We start from the raw sequence: 24,981 nt of genomic DNA, 5'->3' as shown, positions 1-24,981 counted from the left end.
GCCTAGAAGGCTGCAACCAATCACCCATCAAGAGGACCCAAAAGGACTCTCAAAGGCTCAAAGCTTCTGCCCGATTCAACACTTCCTTGCAGTTAGGGTGTTGGCAACCCAATCACTCACTCCTCACCCACCACTTACTTCCAACCAATCACATTATGTCATCTCAAACCCATCACTCACTCACCACTCACTCAATTTTTGATGGCATTGCCACCACTCACTCATCACTCACCACAATTTTATTTTTATTTTTAACACTAAAATTCCATTATTAAAAAACATTACATAATATTACTAAAAACATAAAAAACACTACATTAATAATACTAAAACACATAAAACAAATACGAAAAAAACATAAACCAAATACTAGTTCTCCTCCTCAATGTCAAGGTCGTGCTGGGTCGGCTAGAGGTGTGCTAAGTTTTGAGCCGCGGTATGCTCTGTCAGATCTTTTCGGAGCGGAAGCATGTCTCCTCGTCTTGTATCTCCGGTGAGCCGTCCCGGTGGCTACTCGGCTGGACTACGGGATCTCCTATATGAACTGGGCTAATCGCACGACCGCTATCTTTGATAATCATGTTGTGCATTATCACACACGCATACACCAAATTCCTAATTGTTTTTATCAAACTTTGACGAAATGGTCGAGCAAGGATACCCTATTTTTGCTTCAGAACACCGAAAGCCTGTTCAACATCCTTGCGAGCCGGCTCTTGTGCTTTTTTGAACATTTTTTCTTTCGGATCAATAGGATATTTGTACGCCTTAACAAACGTAGACCACGCAAGATATATTCGATCGACTAGATAGTAGCCACGTTTGTACGTATGCCCATTAACAGCGAATGGGCAGTTAGGCGCAATGCCCATACGCTCAGGGAGGAACAAGGGAGACTGTTGCAAAACGTTGATGTCGTTTAGTGAACCTGTAGGACCAAAGAATGCATGCCATATCCACAAATCTTGAGACACCGTCGCCTCCATCATAATAGTGGGGTGTTCATGATCTCCCCGCTTATAGTGACCCCTGAACTCGTTTGGACACATTTTCCAAGCCAAGTGTGTACAATCTAGACTGCCGATCATCCCGAGGATGTGATGTCTCTCTTCGTGCGCTTCATATAACCGTAGTATATCATGGGTTGTAGGGCTACGCAGAAACTCTGTATCATACGTCTGGACAATAGCGTCACAAAACATTTGTAGGCATTCACGTGATGTTCGTTGTGCCATCTCTAAGTACTTGTCGTACTCATCTGGCGTATTACTGGTTGCGAGTTGCCTAATTGCAGATGTACACTTTTGAATAGGTGTGAAACTTTTTTTCAGTCGAGCATCGTATAACTCCTGGAAATAGGAGCATCTCACCTCAAGATCTCGAACGATTTTTAAAAACAAGTGTTTAGGCATGCGGTACCTATCCTCTAAAAAATCACTATCGTATTTGGGTTCCTCACAAAAGTTGTCGCGATGCAACCTTTGTGAAGCGGCCCAACGGTCACGGTTGACGACTTTGTGCCTTGACCTAGAACTTTCAGCTTCGTCCTCCTCAATTGCGGCTGCAAACACCTCTAGACTACTATCGTCTAACCACTCGAACGGTTCATCTAGCAAAGTGGTAGAACCAATTCTTCTTTCCATTATTGTTTGATAAGATTTGTAATTTTTTGAAAGAAAAGTGTGTTGTTTGTGTGTGTGTGTTTGAATATGTGTTGTTTGTGTGTATGAAAGAAGATGTGTATTGATATATATATATATATATATAAACTTGAAAAAAAAAGCAAATAGTTGTTTGCAATGGTCAAATAGGCATAGAAAACTGAACCACTCACTCTTCAAAATGAGTGTTCCCACCACTCACTTTGCTTCACACGTGGGTCGTCCTGCGTTGGCAGTGGTGTGCAAGTGAGTGGTCGGACGCCTCACTACCGCGAGCATTCAACGTTGTCAACGCTCTTAGCCAGTTAATTAGGATTTAGGATTTCACTTTTGTTTTATGTCATTAGTTTTGCTTTATATATTTCCTGTTTTAAATCAATGAAGGACAGGCACTAGGTAGACTATTATTAAAGGGAAACTAGTTTTTTATCTCTGTGTTCCGGAGAGTTTTTTAAGTTTTTCTCAGTAATACTTACCAACTAGAACAATACCCGGTCGTTGACCGGGTTAGAACAATGAATTAACGAAAGTGCAAGTATCCCAATAAATTAACAAAAGTGAAAGTATGTTTAAAGTACTTGAAACATGTTCAAGTTCGTCTATAAAGATAGAGTGAATTAATAAAAGTGTAAATATCCAATGTTTATTAGAAAGACGTAACATGAAACGTCGCAAAACCAGATATAAGATTGGTAGAAAAACAATGAACGAAAAGTATAAGCCCTGTAGTATACAAAGATGAAGTTTAGTATAAATCGAGTATCGTAATAAGATAACCTTTTAACACTTATATATATAAGTGTTATATATATATATATATATTTATTATAACACATTGAGGCTATCAATACTCGATCTAATCCAAAACTAACGCGAAAAAAACCGGGTTAGACTTGCATATTTTTTACTCTCTAACCCGCCAAGTTGATTATTTCGTGTCGGGTTGACCTTTCAAATTAAGAAGTCGACCCGTCAACCAAAAAATATTTTAAACTTAAATATAAACTTTTAATATGTCAACCCACCAACCCATAAGACCCAAGAATCCATTACTTGTTTGACCTGAAATCAATCCGCCAACCTACAAACCCACCAAGCCATATGACATGTTGAAACTAAAATTAATCCACCAACCAATTTAACCCGACGCTCGATTATCCTGTGTCGATGGGATGGTTTCGGAATAACCATTTGAGAAAATTGGGTTGAAATTTCTATACTGATTGTGATATCAGGTGGAGTTCAAGTTAGGTATTTTTAACCCGTCAATTCGAACCAGTTGACCCTGACACGACATCCTATGTATACTATATCCTTTATAAAAAAAAGTTTCTAACTTATTTTAAGCTTAATAAAAGTCTTATTGAAATAGAAAAGCTCATTATAACTTAAAAACGTATTTATAAATAACTTAACTAAATGTATAATTCTTTATATCTACAGAAATATGTAAATTATGCCATTTTAGATTTTATAAATATATAACTCAGGTAGTCTATAGACAATAATGGTTATGCAAACAACCACCCCCCCCCCCCTAAATAACTCATCTTCTTACTTTCAATTATGAAAATTAAATAAAAGATGTTTTATAAAAGTAAATGGATTTTATATTATATTATAATAATAATAATAAGTAATTAAAAATAATAATAACAAAAATAGTAATAATAATAACAACCACAACCTTAACAAAACTAATGCATATTGATCTACTTCCAAAACTAAAACAAAATAACCGTAAAATATTGTACTGTAATCAAGAGCATTTAAAAAAAACACAAGAAAAATCGGTGATGCACTTTGATACATAACCAATATAAATTTTTTTAAAGAAGCAAAAATAAATTTTAACCATCAATTTATAATCTTGACTATTTTATGTGTTGATAGACAACCGACAGTAATTATAATCTCGAGTATTATATATTTGTTGAGTGTGCAGTTAGCCAGTTATGCATCTATGTTCTCAATATATTAAGTTTTATATATTTTGTTAAAATACATCATGATGCATCTAGAATTAATTTATATATCAGCTCTAATGTTCTAATTATGGATTAACTGAAATACATATAAAAAATCGAATTGTGCATTAGACATGCAAGTCATATGAAAGTAATTACCATGTAGTATATAATTACCATGTTCTATCTATTTAATAGCTACTATAATTACGAAAGCATATATCAAATGAAATAAAAGAGTTACCATATTTAAAATAGTCAAACTTGACTTTTAGTTAAAAGAGCCTAAATTAATTTGCTTATGAATTTAGATGGTTAAGATTAAAAGTTTCATTTATTTTTTAGATCAATACCCGGTCGGTGACCGGGTTACCAAGTAAACTTAAGAGACTTATATCTAACAATAAAGTTTATTATTACATCGAGCATAATGTTAAAATAAAGTCTTAAACATTTTATATAACATATATATAGTCGGTGTAATATATATTATGATTATAATACTCGACCTTACACAAAATTTAACTTGAAACCGATACGAAAATCTGGGTTAGGGTCGTAAGATCTGACTCGGTAATCCACCAATTTGATTTTTTTTTGTCGGGGTTGGTTGATCTTTTGGGTTATTAGGTCAACCCGTTAACCCAAAAATACAAAAAATTATATAATATCTTTTGATAGGTCGACCCATGAATTTGTTTGATCCGATAACACACGCCCATTTGAATTGAAATCAACCAGTTAACCCGTCAACCATATTATAGAGCTTTTCTTAAAATAAAATTTGGGATAATTTTTCCCGCTTCTTTCTCTTGGTCACTTTTTTCTTTATTTTTTAAATTTATAATTTATCTTTTACTCTTTATCTTTTCTTATAAGATATATATAACATACATATAATAAAATTATGTATTGTTTTGATGGAACTTATGGATATATGTCATAGATGCATCTTCTTTTATTATTATTTTTATTATTTAATATTAAAGTTAATGTCTATTTTCATATAATAAAAGTTTTAGCTATCGGTTATTTAATTATATTTTCTTTCTCTTAAAATAAAACCAATCGTATAATAAATATAGTTTCTTCGTACACCGTACGGGGTTGATAGACATCAAAAGTTAATGTTTAGTTCGTACATAAAATCTGTTTAAATTGAAAGTAATTACCATGCAGTATATAATTATCATGGTTATGGTAAAAATACACAAGTCATTTTGAACGTAATTACTATGTACTCGGTATTAAATAGTTACTATAATTACAAACGTATATATTAAATATAATAAAAAGAGTTACCATATATATAATAGTCAAAGTTGACTTTTAGTTTATTAATTAATTAGTTACCATATCTGCAATTCTAATTTCAAAGGCTCAGATTATTTTGTTTATTAATTTCAATGGTCCAGATCAAAAGTTAAGTTTATTTTTTTCTCTCTGCTCTACCGATAATATATATATATATATATATATATAGGGGAGCAATCAAATAAGAACAGTTTAAAATAAGAACGGTGAGTACACTTAAAAAACATCATTTTGATGCATTAAAAATCCATAAAACTAACATAGTGCTTAACTAATTATCATTATTTAAGTGTTTAACAACACATTGATCCGTCAAAAGTGAAAAAATCACGTTTTTTGTTGGATGCATCATTTTGATGAATATGCATCCAAGATGGATGCACAAAACAAAAAACGTGATTTTCTCGATTTTGACAGATCAATGTGTTGTTAAACACTTAAATAATGATAATTAGTTAAGCACTATGTTAGTTTTATGGACTTTTAATGCATCAAAATGATGTTTTTTAAGTGTTTACATCGTTCTTATTTTAAGACCGTTCTCATGAGAATATTACCCCATATATATATATATATATATATATAATTGAATGTTTTCTTTGACTTAATCACCTAGCGCCATGGCCTCAAACTTCAAGTTGTTCCTTGAACCGTGGGATATTCTCGAGAAAAATTAAGACTAATTTGCACACATCTATCACACCAGTTTGAACAATTTACTTTTCATTTATCTTAATTTTCTCCATTTCTCTTTATCTACGATTTACGCAAATGACTTCTTTCCCCCTATCCCCTCAATTTCACAAGAACCCTTTAGCCTAAATTGCCCATATACATTAAAAACACCTAAAACACATGGTCTAGCAAAAATAAATTTATTTTACAAAATTCATCTCTCTAACTCTTAAAATAACTACACTACCATTTTCACATCAATAACACCGCCACAAGTCCACAACCACCAGTTGCCACCACCACCACTACCACTATCATCATCACATTACGCGAGCATGAGTCTAGTCCTTGTTAATAAGCTTATCTCTTTCCAACTACTAGATTTTTAATCATTTCAATGGTAAAACCCATATTTCTAATGCTTGTTGATTTAAACATAAGTTCGTACATATAGTTATCAACGACTACCCTTCCCCTGTGAGAATGAGGTGCCGATTAATTAAATAGAAAACAAAAAGAGTAGAATAATCACTTAGAGACTACGTGATTATATGTGTTTATAAACTTTGTTTTTATGTATTTGTGCTTGGCAATACGACTGAAAAGCTACCTCGACTTGGTTCAAAATTCTTTTTCGAAAGATGTAAATTACTCGCGAATGACGGGTTAAAAAACCAGTCGCAGAATAGATCATGAATCTAGACGTCTCGATGAGAAACCTTATCACTCAAAGATCTGGAAGGAAAAACTCACTCGGACAGAACATAGATGAAAATTAAATACTTATATACACCCCCAAATATACCTAAGGTAGAACTCGAACCTAAGACATATTGTGAGGAAACAGGTCACATTATACAATTTGGTGGTGGTTTCAGTCATATTTGCACTAGACCTCTTGTTTTATGTTGAAACTATTTGCCCTCGACAATATGTTGAAACTATTTTCCCTCGACAATTCTAACTTTATTTGTTATGAAGTTTAGGAAACAAACTCTTGGGTTGAGGAATTGCATGATTCAGTAAATCATCTTTCACAAAGCTTAACATTCCGATGCAAGAATATCAGATCAAACTAGAACATGTCATAAGCACAAATATGTAGCAAATGGAAGCAAACATATAAAGTTGCAACTTCAATCAACATTCCTCCATATAAGATTTTGAATCCACTTGAACCAAAATTACCAGGTACACGAGTGGGCTAAAGTTAAAAATTGCTTTTGTAATCTGACAAGGCAAAGGCTTCACCCAACAGATTGGGTGAAACTGAACCAAATGTCAAAAAAAAGTTGAACTTCCAGTGGAATTTCTACATATGGAATGAAATATTATAGGACGTTTACTTTCAAAATTAGATGACTAATTAGCAAAAGGAGCCTACTGAATATCATTGAAAGGAAGCTATAAGGGTATGAATGCAGCTTACAACATGACTGCATCTACTCAATGTTTGACACCAACAAAACATAAACCAACTTCTGCCTGTGCCTGCAGCTCTTCCAGGACCTTTACAAGATGACTCCGAGGTATGTCTGTGTCGACCTTTTCTTCGAGCATCCTCCTCATTCTTTATCCATGCACAAAGTGAAAACAGTTGAAACACATAATTATGGGAATTTGCTAAACTGAGTTTCAAAGTTATTTCATATTACTAGGCTAAAGAATGTAATCAATTACTCAGATAATGACAGAAAATAACATACAGTCTAAATCTTTCAAGACTTTAATTTATTGACTTAACGGGAAAAACAAAGCTTACTTCTTCCATGGTAAGACAAGTGTAGACAAAATAGTCCCTTATGTCTGTTGTTTTTAAAATATAGTCCCATAAACTACCTAGCTGTGACTTAGCACGTAACACAAAGGAGGTTCACAACTATTCGTCATATATCTAAAATACCTTCAATAAAACCGATCAACAAAACCTGTGAATAAAATGCATTGCAGCAAAAAAGTTGTAGCTGTGGTAATCAGCTAACGCCTAACGGAAATTATAACCTCCTTTAACCAAATTGAAAAGTACTGAAAATTCATGGGACCATAGACGGAGAGGAGTTTAATAATCATGAGATTGATGGCCCATATAACAAAAACGGAAACACGTAACAAGAAACAGAACTTTTTCTACATTCTAAAAACCCTATCATGATAGCTAAAACACTTGCACTTTCGCAGATACAAGTTAGTGGCGGCAATTTCGACCTATTTACTGACTGATTTGGGTTAGTTGTTATTCCTAATGAATCAAGTAAATGAAAGAAAAAAGCTAAAAGAAATACGGCCAAGCAGGTTAAAAGTCACCCGATGTGTTTATTAATGTTTAAAGTCTCGTAAATCATGTAAATTTAGAAAAAAACAGATCATATAGGTCATAAAATAGTTTCCTTCAAGCATAACTGATGCGTAAACTATTTGAAATGCACAAAAAATATTTTCAGATCAACCAAAACTTATGCTGACCAATTACCCAATGCGCACATAACGCAACATATAATACAAATTTATGATCATCAATCTTATTAATGCATATAACCACCATTAAGGTGGCCTAGTGGTTAGGCGTCTTGTCGGGAGGTCTCGAGTTCTAAACTTCCCAGGGTAATCAACTTGGGATTCACCAGGGAAATGGTCCGAAAAGGTCACAGGGATACCCGAGTTAGACCACACACATCTGAGTCAACAAGACTCATCATCCCCGTGTAACCCTGACAAAAGAAACCTCCTCCATTTATCATATTAAAGCATATATAACTCAGACAAGGGTACAACAGAAATAATGAAATACAATTTATAATATTATGTACCTTTGAACAATTGCAGTATCTCCATGACCTGAGCAAACTATAAGCATAGCATTGCTAGGTAAATTAGAGTAAATACTTTTGATTCTGGAATTCAGACGATAAAGAACATCCTTTAAATCGGGCGTGACGGTGTACTTGACGTTTTTTCTACCCTTTGACTTATTCTGGCAAGTAAGTAATGCTATCATCTCAGCAAGTTTTTTACCCAACGCCTCAGCATCTTCTGCTTGCTTTTTATAAAATGATTCGAGTTCCGTAAAATGTGCCCAGACAAAATGTACTCTGTCATTTTTCACCTGTGGTAGCATAAGTTAATGCAAATTTCCTCCACAATATGACAAGATAGATAGAAACTAGAGACAGGAAAAGAAAGGGTCATGATGTGTTGAGCAAAATTAATTTGTTTTACTTTTGTCAACAATATATTTAATAGTTTCTTGAATTAAATGATTGTGGGAGATTTTACACCCATTCAAACTTCAACCGATTTGACATGTATTATTCTTAAACACAGTTGACCCATTATAAATATGCCATAACCCGAATCAACCAATTAATAACTATGTAGTTATAGCGGTCCAGAATCAAATAACGGTCGAGGACCGATATTTGAGATATCAGTTATCATGGTGGGATAGCACTAAGATAGCGGTAATTTTAATACTATGCAATATCTATCGATCAATAATATAATAATTAATACTTAATACACCCATCAAAAGTCAAGCTTAAAAGTGTCAATATGAAACATTAGTGTTAATACTTGCAAACATTAGCGTTTATTGTGTTGTGTTTAAGTTTGGGCCGAAAATTAGGACAAAGAAAAGCTCTAGCGCCGTATCGGTAAAAGAGCGACAATAATAACGAGAGTTATTTTGACCGAGGTCCCCTAACAGCTATTGATAACATAGAATATTCAGTAAAAGGGTTGACGTTGCCAACTCCAGAGTAACACACTACCTCTTTGATGGTTTTTAAAAGAACTTCTTCATCAGAAGCAACAGGAATGGAATGTGATGATTCTGAAGCATATCGCTTCACTATAGCCATATCATCAATAACAGATGAGACCTTGCTTGAGTCGCCCAAAACCGTAAGAAACTTTTTCTTCATCAATGATCGAGGTCTGCCAAATTGGGGTCCTGTATGAAAATCATCAGATCCCAATCATGTAAGCTCAGATATGTAACTTATTCAAAATACTGAATCACATACAAGTGGTTACTAATCACAATGTGCAATTAGAGTAGATAGGACCACCAGCGCTAATAATAAGGAATTAAAGAACTAAAGAATAATAGCATCTTTTAGCAGCAAATAACAGGTCATTCATCATTTTGATCTTCACTCATTAGATAAATATTTGTTATATGTTTAGCAGAAACAGAAGGCATCCATTACACTTCTTTTATCACACACAAAAAAATATATAAAAAACAAACAAACAAGTGACTTACCATGTTTAATTTTTAAAAATGCCAGATCCATTGCAGCTTTTGCATCTTCAATACTATCATGCCCATTTCCCGAATTTTGTATCTCTCTAGAAAGGAACTTTCTAGTGAGCACCCGAAGAGCAATTTTATATTTTCCACCATGTGAATACTTGTATCTAACAGCAGTGTCAATTATCAAACTATGTGAAATTTGCAAAGCTGATAGATCATTCTCCAATGAGTGTCCAACCAAAATTGTTTCTCTGTTAACAAGTTGTAGAAAATCTTCCTGAAATAGGAATCAGCTAACTTATCAAAATAATATAGACACAGTAATGGTTATCAGTCAATACTGGACATATTGATAAAATAAAGGTTAAAACAGGGGAAACATGGAAACCTGGACATCTCTAAGAGTGGTTGTGACTCCATCCATCATCTCTCTTGTTATTCCACTGTACCTGAATAATTTAACACGGATACAATATTTAATGATAGATTACAAACGGTCAAATGCATACGCATACGTATATACATGTTTTATACTAGGGGTAGCAATATAGGCTAAAGCAGGCAGGCATGTAATGACAAATTGACGAGTAGCATTTGTAATAAACGAGCCCATTTAGATTGTTATGAGATGAAACACTTGCTTCTAGTTCTTTTGATAAATAACTAATGTGTTAAATATTATTTCAAAGACTATTCTATTAAAAATATATTCTTTTTAAAAAATTAACAGGTTTTATGCATTTACATGCACTTCGTGCTTTGGGCAACTTTGGACCCGTTTCTATTTTAATAAGTGCTAGTTCTTAACCATTTGAAACAATACACGGACCATTATCAGTCTTAAACATTCCAAAGAAACTCAAAGCCTTGCATATAAAGACATTTATAAAGAAAAAAAGTACCTAGTGTTGTAATCCGTTATTGCATTTGATGGTTTAACCAATTTATCCAATAGCACCTGCATTATAAATAAGTTAATCCAAGTGCATAACTATAAATAACTTACAACATACTCAAAGCTATAAATAACTGTATTATATAATGATATGTTTTCAAAGTCGCAAACAATCAGATAATTGTAAATAAGCAGAACTTCTGCAGTCATATAGACACCCCTAAAAGACTACTATATCCATGGTGTTATTGTATTATAAGTTCTAAAAAATAATAAAAATAATAAGATGGCTTAGTGTGAAAAAGATGGATTTCAGATCTTTTATTAGCACAAAAACAAGTGGTAACTTAGTTAAAGCTGTAACACTAGATCAAGTTGGAAAGAAAAATTAGAAGAATCTATACCTGTCCTCTAAAATCTATCAATGTAATCCTTGTGAGCTCGAACCCCTCACTTGTTATACACTGAATAAAGGAAAAATTATAATAATAAAAATAAAGTAGATAAACTTTTCTAGCATATAGTGCATTATCTCTTTAACAACATATCAGTGCTACATATTAATCCACTTTACCATTTCACAATCAACTCCCACCATTTCATGGGTAGGTTTCCCTAATGGCGCAGGAAGAGTTGAAATAAAACCTGCAATACCCGTATATTAGCCACAGATTAATTGAAAACCATATCATTTGTCTCAAAACTCGAGCAAAAAAAAGGTAAATAAAAAAAGTATTCTGAGCACCTGGTTTATCATGAATGTATCCATTCTCTTCCAATTCCTTTGCTGTAAGGGTATAGTACGAAATGGGAAATGGAATATCTTTCAAGACCTCAGCCAACGACATACCAGCTTGAACAGGAGATGTACCTATATAATTAACAATTGTTCTTACTTAAGTTGCATTGTTTATCAAAATCTTTTTCCCGTATACGTGATTATAGCATTTATTTGAAAACAATGACAACACAATGAAGCAATACAATTAATAATTAATAAATTAGATACATTATCCTTGCATGTTCATGATGGTTAGTAAATAAACCGAGTACACTCCTTACCTGGTTCAGAATCACATTTCTTTGTAGATGTATCATCTTCCATTTTTCTTTTTTTAACCTTGCATGTTAGAAGGGCATCAATAGTCTGCATTCCATCTGATACACAGCTAGCACAATAGAGATAACAGATCATAATTGCTAAGAGAACATAAACTCAAAACAAGAGGTGGCAATACAATCCATCTACTTATTAGTGGTCGACATGTTTACCCTTTTCCAAAAACGGGAACAGGTCCCATGGGTCAGAATGTCGTCCAAAGTCTACTTTTTAATGAATACAGATGTAACAATAGAACTCCTGTAATGATATTTAATACAAATACTCTTTATAAAAATTGGACTAGTATTTGTGCTTGCCTGACCCAACCCGTTTCATGGTGTACTGTGAACTACCCATCTTGACCCATTACCCGACTTATCCATATTGCCACCTCTACTCACAATAGATCAAATGTAATCTAAAACATGTCTGATTATATCCAACCTTAGTGCTTGAACTGCCCTAGGAATGCCACAGCATTCTCTAAAACTGTGTAGTACTTTCATCTGCGACAGGTAGATTGCTGAATCGAGGCCAGGAACGTAAATCATAACCACTTTTGGTATCAGGGGTTTGTTCTGCATACAAAAAGTATCGTACCGAGAAGTTTCAGAAAATCTGATCATACATAAAGCGAAATACGCATATACTTTGACCATTAACGATATTATCTACCAAACGACATTCACATTCAAACTAAACCTAAACATAAAGAAACTTTGACTCAACATATATATGCAAAATTATACGACACAAATGGGATTGCAACCTTAACGAAAACCCATGATGGCATAAGTCCTTCACCAAGGACCCAAGTGACAAGCCCCTGAATATCCTGTCATAAAAAAACACCAAAATTATAAGCATTTGCAGACTTGTATAACAAAATGTATGAGAATATAAAAAAAAATATCTCACTGACTTCAAAGTTTAGAGTTGAGTTCGGTTTCGGGGTCTTGAATTCGACATCTGCTTTCGCCTGCATTCGAATATCGACCATCACAACCAAAACATAACATTCAAATTATTTCATCTCAATCTTCAAGACCACTAGGAATTATATTCAAAATAGTCCAAAGTAGATACAATATAGCAATATATAGATACACTTGTATATATTTTGGGGTTAGTTATTATGTAAAATTGGTAATAAAAATCAAATATCATTACAAAAACAGAGACCCCAAGTGGGTATTCTATCATATATTCACAAACAAATTAAAAGATAAATAAAAAATAATAAATTATGGGATTAAATTTGAACCTGAGGGCCATAAATGTTCAAAAAAGTGGTGTTGGTGGTGGATACCCCTTCTTCTGTGTTGTGATTGTGTATAGAAGTGGTCATTATATTATATATTTGTATTTGTATGTATTTAATGAACGAATGATAGACAAAGCATACAGAAGAAATATGTAATTGATCGGCGTAAAGAATTGAAGGGAATGCGAGTTATTTAGGGGTTTTTCTTTTCCGCCAAAAGAAGTGAGTTGAGAGGTTAAGTCGGTAGTTCAACCCTTTAATTAATTAATTAAATTTTTTCTTTCTTTCTTTTTTCTATCAAATTTTTAAGTTTTATAGTACATTAATATTTTGATATAGTACATCATGAAAACTAGTGACGTTATTTTTATGATTATTTTGTATGTGAATATCGAATACGCAATGAGTATATCATAACTTTTAGAGTATATGTTTTGAATATTGAACTAACATTATTTTGTATGTGTTAAAACTGAATTGTATTACATATATGATAAAGTTGAGAATATGTTAGTGTATTTCCGTGTGACAACAGCATTTTAGAATTTTGTATTTAGTCGTTTGAAAATGTGATTAAGCTAAACATTAAGTTTTTATTTGTGTTGGTATAAGACTCGAGTTGGTCAAACTCAAGTTTCACCAGGTCAACCTCGAGTCAAATGAGTGAGTCGAGTTGGGTTTCGCCCATGGACCATGAGATTTGATTGATCCATTAGTTTTAGGGATAAGTATCTTGTAATGTAACAAACTTTGAACGAATGTCTATAGTAGGAAATAACTAAAGTTGTGTGTATTGTATGTAAACAACTCGAAAATGATGTTTATTGTATGTAAGAAAATGTATTCAACCAATTAAAATCAGTCAAGTGGCACCTCTATATGGTTGCCACGTATGTTTTCTTATATACAATAACCATTTTTTAAGTTGTTTACATACAATACACAAAACTTTAGTTATTTCCTACTATAGACATTCGTACAAAGTTTGTTACATTCCAGGAAACTTATCCCTTAGTTTTAATATAAATAGATGTTAAACTTATCCCTTGTTCCAACTATTTATATCGTTCCTTGTACGTATTACTTGCATACTATTGATTGTTATGTAGTGTTTAAGAGTTCTGACACTTAAATGTTAGTTGTTTAACCCAATGGATCCTTGTGGCTTTAGGCACTTACAAGTGGTACCAAAGCCACTAATCATGTTCTGTTTGGTCCGGGGTTATAGTTTCAACAATTGGTAAGGTGCTTTCTTTCAAGTTTCAGCACGTTTCATTAAGATTTTTCGTCTGATCATCACAATAAGGCATCAAAATCCACCAACTCGAGCATATAGCTCGAGCCTAACATTCGAGCTCGACCCAGTAAAGCCTGATAGTCGAACTCGACCTACTCCTGCTAATTAAAGTTTGATTATCTGGTTCAGTTTTTGTGTACTTTAAATTCATCCTTTGCTCTCATTTAAGTAATATTTTTGAACTTTTAATCTTGTTAAAGTCTTTACTTGTCTGTATATTGAATTTGTAAAATCTTTAAGTTTAGGTTTGAATTCTGTCAATCGAGTTTGGACATGTAAACGGACACGATTAAATCAACCTACACCAATTGACACCGCCACCAACACCAATAGTACTATCACCGGCACCACTAGACCACCTTCCCCACCACTGTCGCTGCATTACTCAGGTACCATACTCGTATATTCAAAATATAATGTGTACTATTTCGAGATTATGAGTATGGTTGAACTATCTCATAGTTCTTAGATATTGAGGTAACTTAATATCACAAAACTTTTATTAATAAGTCCGGGTTGAACCCGGATTATTAGCTAGTATTATAAGTATACTTGTTTGAGATCACATCTAATCATCTATAACATATAGTCTATTTGTTACTATACTTATATAGAATTAAGATTTGTTGGATTACTTTTTTACAGTTTAGATCCTAGCTATATTCACTAGACCAAAATAGTATAGGTCCTAGTTATATTCACTGTACCCAAAATAAAGTCCTTATCAAATTCGATTATTACCCATTTATCTACATCAAGCATGCATTTATGATTTAACCTTCATGTATAATTCAAATCTTAAGCCAATCAATTTTTGTTAATTATTCTAGCAATCCTAGATGCATAATTATGTTTAACTTTAAAAATGTTCATAAGTCAACCAAAATTATGTAACCATTAACAAAAAAAAGAACAACATATTAAAGTCTAAACAAAAATACCAAAACAACTACTTAAAATCCATAACACAAACACAAATCATCACACATAAACAGATTATAATCATGTTTACAAAATATGAAAATAAAGTAATATTCTCAATTTCAAGCTAAGACTGTCATATTTTAAATTTTGGGTGATAATGAGTTGATTTTAGATTTAATGTATCATGATAGATTTGACGATGAATTGGTAGTTAAATAAGGTGGATTTGGTGGTAGATGAAAAATGGTTTCTCAAGAATTGGGTCATTTTAGATCAGTGAGTTGGAGTCCTAGCGACCCAAAATACAAGCAATGGGCTAGTTTTTTATTTCATTGGCTCGGTCAAGAAGTCTAATCAAGATGAAATAGGAATGTGAATGTTGTGAGGATGGGAATATGGGTCGATGGGAGGTTGAGTTGACAATCATTCAATGGTTAAAGAAATTAATTTAAGGGTTAATCTCATATATCCCCTTATTAACTTGGAAAATAACATATATACCCAACTAAATAACAAAATATCAAATAAAACCAATCTAAGTGTTAAATCTATCATATTTAACCATTTCATTTAAACATTTGATAAAAATAATTTTACTTAATTGAATTCCAATCTTGCCCTAATATATTAATGCACAAAATATATACTGGATATCGAAATATATATGGTACCAACAATCTTACAATGATATCTATCCTCTAAACCATACAAAAATGAAAACTTGCAATCAATAACACTAGCAAAATAGTAATAGCAAGCGACATTAGTAACTCAAACTCTTTACTTGACAACAAAAAGATTTAGTGGATAAAAACGGATATTTGTAGACTTACCAAAACTGAATTCTTATTAGTCATTACGTGAAGAACTCACAAAGCATTTACCCATTTACAAATGAAATATCACAGAATGATTATCAAACAAAAATTCAATAAATAATAAAGCTCCAATCTTTTGTTCAACTCTTAAAAATTCACCAGAAATATATAATAAAATCAAAATACCACAAAAACTATTGACGAGCACGACAACTATAGGCAGAAGACCAAACACTAGGATTGACTAAATGGGTATTTATGAGGGCATAATGGTCAAAAGAACTTTAAATTATATTTATTAAAATTGTTAAGGTTTTATTTAATACCCCCTCCGTCTCATTAAAAGTGTCATGTTTTAAATTTTTTAAGTCTAACATTTGTAACTTCGACCTTAAATAATTTTATTTGTGTTATATAATATTTGATGAAAGTTATATGAATTGATTGTGCTTTAGACGTGTTTTCTAATGATAGAACTTTTATCAAATTTTATATAACACAACAAAATATATTTAAGGTCAAAGTTTATAAATAAAGATTTTGAATATTCAAAGTAGGACACTTCTAACAGGACGAAGGGAGTATTATAATTGTCTAAATGGGTATATATGATGAATTAAGTGTTTATGTAGATATTTATGCTATTATGTAATTTAGGTGGGTAAACATGCGATTTAAGAGGTTAACAAGGACATATATGATAAAATAAGAGATTAAGTCATAAGGCGCACGATATAAAAAAATTCTTAGCAAGCCTTCGTTGGTTAAAGAAGTTAATTCCAAGAGATTAAGTGGTAAGACCCGCGATATAAAAAATTCTATCATACAGAAATGAAACTTGAAGTGGTGGCATGAGGGTGTTGTTAACGGAATTGCAAGGAAACTTAACGGGTAGACTTGCAATTATTGTCTTTTTCCTAACAGGCATAACTCATATTGAACGCCAGTTAGTCTTCAAAATTCACCAGCATGACTTGTTTAGCTCATCCAAAGGTGGTTAATATTCAATCTATTTTATTTATTTATTTATTTTAATTTAGTTTGTTATATTTGCATGCATGATGATATTGGCTAAATTAGGGAATTAAAATTAGTTTAATTGTTTTATTAGTTATATTCCGCACTTATAATTAATAGTGTTAGTTTTTAATAATTAAACTAGATCTATTAATTCGTTTACGTAAGACTAATAAAGATTAATTAAGAATGTTCATAGTTTTTAATTACCTTGTTTTCATTAAATCAAAATTGTTTCCCAAATAATTAAGAGTTTTTAATTATTCACACTCTAAACCCTTGGGTTTTAATAAAGTCTCTGATAACCTTTCAAAAGATGAACATTCATTGTAATCACAAAGTAGTTGTGCGATTAATAAAACCCAACACCACTGGTGTATTCTGGTGCTTGAAATAATAAAACTCTAGCGTTGTTGGCGTCTTATTATTGAAATTGTTGGAATGACATTTGCTAAGAATGCAGGAACATAAGTTATTGCTATTGTTGTGAAGCTTGTTGAAATGGTTGGTTTATTTGTGTTTGTGGAAACGCGAAGTTTGAAAGTGGTAGGTTTTGGTTTTGTTTTATAATTTCTTAATTTAACAACTCGATAGAGTTTAGATATAGCTTTGGATCCATTTCTTTTGTGTGTGATAAAATTTCATGATATAAAATAAAAATTTGATGATAGATGATGAATTTTCTTTTTAGTTTATAGAATGGGTAGAGTTTCGGTAATAATATCAGTTGTTAGGTTAAAATTAAATGTAGTATTGTGTGTTGTAAGTCCCTTGCAACGAGATCGTTAATAGCTTGTTATAGTTATCTTGAGGTGCGGAATCCCTCACTATAACTCCGTACTTCAGAACGGCAAAGAAAAAGCCTTCAGATTATCTGCTAGGTCACATATCTTCTTTAGGCCGTATGAACAGCTTGATCACGAAAATAACCTGTAAATCTACTAGAAATTTCGACAAGTGTTAACCCTAAACCCGCTAAGGTTTGGTATTTATAGAGAAACAATTCGACTTGGGCTATATCTGCATGGGGTCGCAAATCCAGCCCAACTCGACATAATTGTGAGGTCGCAATCTTGCCTTAACATCATAATTGACCCTACAATTACGAGGTCGCAATTGCCTCTTGAATTACGAGGTCGTAATTCACACATATACACATACATTCAATACTTCATAATATAAAATTTATTAATGACAATCAATATATAAGCACAAACAATCTAGACTGTTATTGACATAGATGTGTGCTTACATGTGTAATTTAAATGAAGTATTGTAAATGAAATGTTGGTAAGTTAAAATGAAATGTTGGTGAAGTAAAAATATATAGTGAAATTGAAGAGTTTAAAGATAAATTTAACAAAAAATATAAACAAAGCTAAGGATATCCTTCAAAATATTATTAGGTAAGGATTTCTTTTTCCAAATATCAAAGTATGGATGTATCCCAACGGTTAAAAAAAAATTCATAGACAAATATATCAAAGAAAATAATAATTGTACCATTTTTTTTATTAATCTACCAGATACACATTTTTCTAACATACAATGCAATTCAGTGTTGCTTATGTGTAGTAGATCTATCACTAGTAGTCTGGTAAAATTGACACTTCCCACAAAACAATATTTGAAACTTTTTAAATTATATTGATAATATTTGTTTTTTTTTAAAAAATTAAAACCTGTATAAATAACGGTCCCAACTAAGGGATATAATGCAGCAAAGACTGTCATTATTATTTGAAGGTGGTCGAGCGACTATTGGTGGTGGTGACGGTGTCAAGTGTTGTAGGTTAATATAACTATAGCTGATGTAAAGGTGGTGGTAAAAATATTTTCGAAGATAGAAGGATATCCGTGCAATATGGCGGTGATATGGTGGTGGCGGCGACCGGTGGTGATGGCTACAGGGGTGATGATGGCGGTGGCGAGTAGTGAGAGTAATTAATGTAAAGTAATTGATCTAATTTTAAATAATAAGAGACTAGTAATATAGATAATTCATTAAGGGTAAGATGACCCTTTCATAACTAATAATGATGTATAATCTTTATATAGATAGATAAAGGTCTATAAATTTTTATTTATGATATCTCAAAGCTATAAATATATCCAAAAATCGGATATCCGAAATTTGAATATCCGAAAATTTCAAATATTCGAAATATTTGAATCTTAAGAGAATTATTAAAATCTATAATAAAAAATCTTCAATTATATCAGTTTATGTTTTCTTAATACCTTAATAATGATATTGTTGTTTACTTAGAATAGCATTGTTCTTGACATTAAATAGAAAACAAAACATTTGAGTTATAAAGCTATAAATGTTCAGGTTCATTTTAAGTTTGAACAAGAGTAATGTATCTAAAGTATTGAAACATTGAAAAGTTTACCAAAGACTAACTTCATCTCTCATTGTTATTTAGTTTTAGGTTTCAAAGGCTACAACAATAAGAGTGTTAAACTGAATTAGAATGAATGATTATAAGTTGACAAAAGATGATCAAATAAACAATTACAAATATACTAATGAGCGTAAATCACTTTCACATTTGTCTTAAAAATGTTTACATGCCATGATACTATGATAGTTCTTTAAACCCAAAACCTATGTCATATTGCAATTAGGGATGACAATGGGGTGGGAATTGTCGGGGATCTTAATCCCCATCCCTGTACCCGATTTTCACTTGTAATCCCCATCCTCGTTGGGGAATTAAATTACATCCCCATACTTGTCCCCATCGGGTTTCGGGGATCCCCGTCGGGTATCGGGGATACCTTTTTTGAATGAACATGAATTTATCTTAATAAAAAATACGTGGGAGAATATGTATTTCGACATTTTCTTTCTATGTATAAACTAATGTATATGTTAAGTAAATGATTAATAAAGTATAACACATAAAAAGTACTCCCTCCGTCCCATTAGAAATGTCCTAGTTTGAATATTCAAAGTCTTTATTTTTAAACTTTGACCTTAAATATATATTTTTGTGTTATATAAAACTTGGTAAAAAATTATATCAATGAAAACACTTCTAAACACAATCAGTTCGTATAACTTTCATCAAGTATTATCTAATACAAAAAAATAAGGTCAAAGTTAGATTAGTAAGATTTTGAAAACTTGAAACAAGACACTTCTAGTAGGACGGATGGAGTATTAAATAAAAGCTATAAACTTAAAATTGATTTTAGAATATAAATAAGGACTTAAAGTGATTTTAATAAATATATATATATATAATATTTTCGGGTTCGGGTATGGGGATCGGGGATTTACGGTTTCCCATCCCCATCCCCAATTCCATCGGGGATTAGATTTACATCTCCATACCCGTCCTCGTTCCCGGTCAACTCGGGGATTCCCTGGTCAAATCGGGTGCGGGTATCGGGTTTCCCATCGAGTATGGGTATTTTTGCCATCCCTAACTGCAACAAATGAAATTAGAAAGAAATAATTAAAAAAAAAAGTAGGATCTCTCAATAATTATAAATTGCCTTCTAAATTTACTTTTGAAAAAGTTATAGCCATTGGACGAAAAACAAAAATGAATATTAGCCTTTGGATTGATTTGCTTACCTCATTTACTATTTTTAAATTTTAATTAAACTAATACAACTTTCTATTAAAGAAACTTATGGTTACATTGTATGTGAAGAACCAATAATTCTAAGCAAGGCAACTAATTAATTGGTTTGAATGTTTGTTAAAGAGTCTAATTTTGAGCTTTAAAATAACAAAATGAAGAAATACTGTTAAATGGAAATTGAGTAAACCTAAATGGAGTTATACGAACTTAACTATGGCCCAAATATAATTTAATAGATTTTTAAAATCACTTTTATAGATTATTAATTTATTTTGATGTTAACAGTTTTATATAACTTTTATAGCTATAATGTTGATTTTAAAATGTTAAAGGATGTAATTAAAATATTTAAAACACAATACAAATATATATAAGAATAAACTTTACCCGAATTAAAACAATAATCATTTTTGAGCCGGTTTTACTTTGCATAATTTATATTAGCTTTTTGTACGAAAAAATGATTAAAATATTTAGATGTTAGATAATTACTAAAATTTAAAACTATTTCATATAGCTCAATGGTTGAGCACCAGATTTTCATGCTGAAAGTCTCGAGTTCGAGACATGGGAAAGACATTTCAAAGGTATTTCACAATTAAAGTCCTCCAGTGAAGCAGATTTGAATCCTGCAGAGGAGGCAGAGTTTTACCCCAATTAAATGTCGTGCCTTCGGGCGGTTTAGTTGGGGGTTTCTCCTCCTACTAAGTATTGAGGGTGATGGGGCTCTCTAGCGCGAATTCAGTTAAGACAACGTAAGCTAGATCCCGTGTTGCGAGCAAATTATCCACACCTTTCAAATATATATATATATAAAGAATGAATTTGTTTTAGTAGATTTATACAAAAATAATATTTATGATAATTCTTGTAACACCCGTAATTTAAAAACCTGGATTTTCAAAAACTTTCGCCTAATGGCATTTAATAATAGCGGAAAAGGATCTCATACAAAGCTACCCATCCGTAATCGGATGAAACATTTGAAAACATTTGGTGTTACTATATGCATCATCGAAATAATAAAAGAAAATCCAAGTCTTGGCACCAACATTAACGCCAAGCATTATTACATAGTCTTTAATCATAATATCGTAAATGAAGTAGCCAAACAAAAGGCTAAGGGTAGCTTAAGCATCAAGAACATAAATGCTATCGTCTTTAATGTCTCTATCCATGCTCACCAAGCTATCCTTTCTTTAGCTCCAAACTCATCTAATCTGATGGCACAACATTTTCAAAGAGCAAGTGTTAGTTAATAAATTAGCTAGAAGAATAACATATTTGAAAACATTTGTCGATTAGATATATTAACAAAATCATATCATCATTATATGTTAATATCACATGAGCATCATAAACATCATAAACATAAGAAACATCATAAACATCGTAAGCGTCATATAGCATAACACATTAGGAACATCATAATCCTAAGTGTGCCTATCATCATAAAGCTTTACTTTTCATCTTTCTTTACTTTCTTTATATTTTTACTTTTCTTTTGCCTAGACGTAGGCTATGTGACATAAGCCACACATACTTAGGGATGTGGGGTTGTGTGTAGGCGGTCATAGACCATACAGGGAGTCCTCACACCTGACATGATGGGTAACCAATAAGGGGTCCATCGACGTCGTTAAGGAAAGACAAAGTCATTTCCAACTGAATAAACCGTTTATGCCTTTACGAATTGGTAGTTAGTTACTCCACCCGGAATAAACAAACATAACTATGCCACAAGAAGCAACTCAAGTGACCACGTACGCACTAGCTTTACAACTAGCACAGGTTAAGCTTAACACAACTTTACATATGCTTGAGACTTCTTTATTACATTAGTTTAGGCTACACTTTCACCTAAACTAATCACTTTTATCTTTACTTTATATTAACGTAGGCTACACTATCACCTAAGTTAATCACATATCATCTTTACTTTAGGGCCCTTGACGTGCACGTGAACATGGCAATTCTAATCAAAGGACTAGTGACTAGGTGATAAAGCCACACATGTAATCATATCATAAACATGTCACCATTATGTGTTCACATTTCAAAAGCATAACATTATATCATGATCATTTAGCTTAAGCATAATATCGTATCATGACCATATAACATAACATGGCATCATATCATATTCACATTTCATATGCATATCTTCATTCCATAATATGGGAACTTACCTTATGCCTTTGCAACCTGCATATACATGTCATTCATCATAGAAAGGTAAGCATCATATCCCATATCAACCTCTCATAATCCCCTTTACTTTACTTTTAATCATACATAAACGTTTAGAAGGTTTTACTTATGAAAAACGTGTTTTGTTGTACCACCAGGTGATAAAAAGATGTTATCTTACCTCGTAGAAGTGCACACAAACGATAACTAGGGTTATCGTGCAAAACAAGTATTCCCGACTACCTATAACAAACATAGGACCGATTAACGAGCATGAATGAAGCTAAACCGGCCTATAGTCTATATACATGTCGTATAATAGTCTTTGTTGATTCCTTTCACCTATTGTAGACTACTATACCATTATGTAGACTACTTGACTCACTTGACTCTTTTTGTAGACTACTTTCATATCTTGTAGACTACTTTCATATTTTGACTACTTTCAGTTTTGTAGACTACTTTTGGCATACAAGACAACCAAATGAGAGAAAACTCAGTTCTTAACAAACGTAGGGGACTCAAAGAAGTTTTCAAAAATGTAAGATTCATCTTTTAATACGTTCATATAAAGAAGATATGATTTTGCAATACGACTGAATTTTTTGACCTAATAAACCCTTTGTTTTGCAAACAATTTCCACCATCAAACATCCATGTCAAGCCACCATGACCTCTACAGTTCATACACATCAAATTAAGGCTTAATTATAATTATCAAATCATTAATTGATTCATGGATCATTATACTTATTTTACAATCGATTTGACATCCGAATGACCTAACTCACAAACGCAATCGAATCCAATCAAACCTCAAGACCAGATGTGACACTCATATGAAATACATAATATCATAAAAAAAAATCATCAATATCACATTCATACCTTTAGGAAATCACTAAACCTCAATTGATCGAAATAATGGTTACCGAACGATCCGAAATCACCGATTCTAGCAACGAAACACAAATAACCGAAATCACCGAGATGAACACTTAGGAATGACCTAAAATCAGTGGAGAATACAATCCTTACCTTGAAGATGATTGCCGGATCGATATACAAGTGATTAATTGCTCCTAATGGACCCGAAATCGGTAGAAAATCAAATAGAGGATTGATATAGGCTAGGGGTTGGTTTAGGGTTCAAAGAAAGGATTAATTTTCTGCAATTAGGGGCAAATAAGCTGATACAAAACCCTTAATCCCGTTTTTAGGTTTCCACCTATGTCAAAACTAGTCCCCGAACTTCCATAGAGCTCATATTTGGCTCAAAACTCCTGTTGGGAGTACTTACAACACATTAAACACTTTAAACACCTTTAAAGGCATATAAGTACACCTTAAACACATTAATACATCAATCATTAAGGCATTCAAGCCTCACACGTTTAGCACATCAAACACATCTAAGTGTTAAATCCCCTAAAGACTTAACGGACACGTAGTGTTGACTTTACGACTCAAGTCAACTGTTAATTAAAAAGTTCAGGATATTACAATCTACGGATATAAAACAAACAAAAGGAACTAACTGATACAAAAAATAGTTATAATGATTATAAAATGTAATAGATTGAACTTTAGATAATTTGTTAATAAGGTTTATCTTTAAACAGACAAAAATGAAAAAAAAAAGAAAAGAAAAAGTAAACGAGAGAGAATTGCAAATATAATTTCAAGGGTTTTAATGGGTTGAATGTAACCTAAACCTCCTCTTTTAGTTATAGGATATATATTATTAACGTGATTTTAAACCCGCTTATAAAACGTACAAATACAAAATATGTTGAATATGACATGTTAAATATCTATAATATCATAATTTAATAAACATAGATAAAAAATGTTGAATATCAATGAAGTTGTCATTTTTATAATGTTTTATTTTTTATTATTATAAGAACCATTTACATAATGATAATATCTTTTATTTAAATATCATAAGAACCTAACGATGTAAAATTAAATACTTATACCAATATTTACTATGTTTTATG

The 24,981-nt window shown here is 32.1% G+C and overlaps 2 protein-coding genes across 2 annotated transcripts; both read right to left on the bottom strand.

Moving 5' to 3' along the window:
- Positions 1-662: 662 nt before the first annotated feature.
- LOC122587843 lies at positions 663-1,643 on the bottom strand. Its single transcript, XM_043760008.1, has one exon. The coding sequence runs from the start codon at positions 1,641-1,643 to the stop codon at positions 663-665; it is 981 nt and encodes a 326-aa protein (XP_043615943.1).
- Positions 1,644-6,740: 5,097 nt separating this feature from the next.
- LOC122588982 (small RNA degrading nuclease 5) lies at positions 6,741-13,381 on the bottom strand. The gene is made up of 14 exons (XM_043761207.1): positions 13,134-13,381; positions 12,792-12,848; positions 12,639-12,704; positions 12,314-12,447; positions 11,830-11,936; positions 11,513-11,638; positions 11,342-11,412; positions 11,172-11,231; positions 10,775-10,830; positions 10,261-10,321; positions 9,882-10,149; positions 9,385-9,566; positions 8,425-8,720; positions 6,741-7,187 (listed from the first exon to the last, which is right to left on the bottom strand). Exons 1-14 carry the CDS (start codon positions 13,215-13,217, stop codon positions 7,064-7,066), a joined length of 1,692 nt encoding a protein of 563 aa, XP_043617142.1. The 5' UTR covers positions 13,218-13,381; the 3' UTR covers positions 6,741-7,063.
- Between the last annotated feature and the right edge of the window lie 11,600 nt (positions 13,382-24,981).

The sequence above is a fragment of the Erigeron canadensis genome, chromosome 2 (genome assembly GCF_010389155.1).
Source record: "Erigeron canadensis isolate Cc75 chromosome 2, C_canadensis_v1, whole genome shotgun sequence".
NCBI lineage: Eukaryota > Viridiplantae > Streptophyta > Magnoliopsida > Asterales > Asteraceae > Erigeron > Erigeron canadensis.
The sequence above is the reverse complement of the archived record's forward strand: the minus strand, read 5'-3'. Positions and strand labels throughout refer to the sequence as shown.

Bases quoted from the DNA above. Each gene is read 5' to 3' on its own strand.
- LOC122587843 (XM_043760008.1), bottom strand. From the start codon at position 1,643: ATGGAAAGAAGAATTGGTTCTACCACTTTGCTAGATGAACCGTTCGAG.
- LOC122588982 (XM_043761207.1), bottom strand. From the start codon at position 13,217: ATGACCACTTCTATACACAATCACAACACAGAAGAAGGGGTATCCACC. The intron at 12,705-12,791 runs GTCAGTGAGATA...TTTTTATGACAG, and splicing joins ACTCAACTCTAAACTTTGAA to GATATTCAGGGGCTTGTCAC. The intron at 11,937-12,313 runs GTTGGATATAAT...CTATTGTGCTAG, and splicing joins AGGGCAGTTCAAGCACTAAG to CTGTGTATCAGATGGAATGC.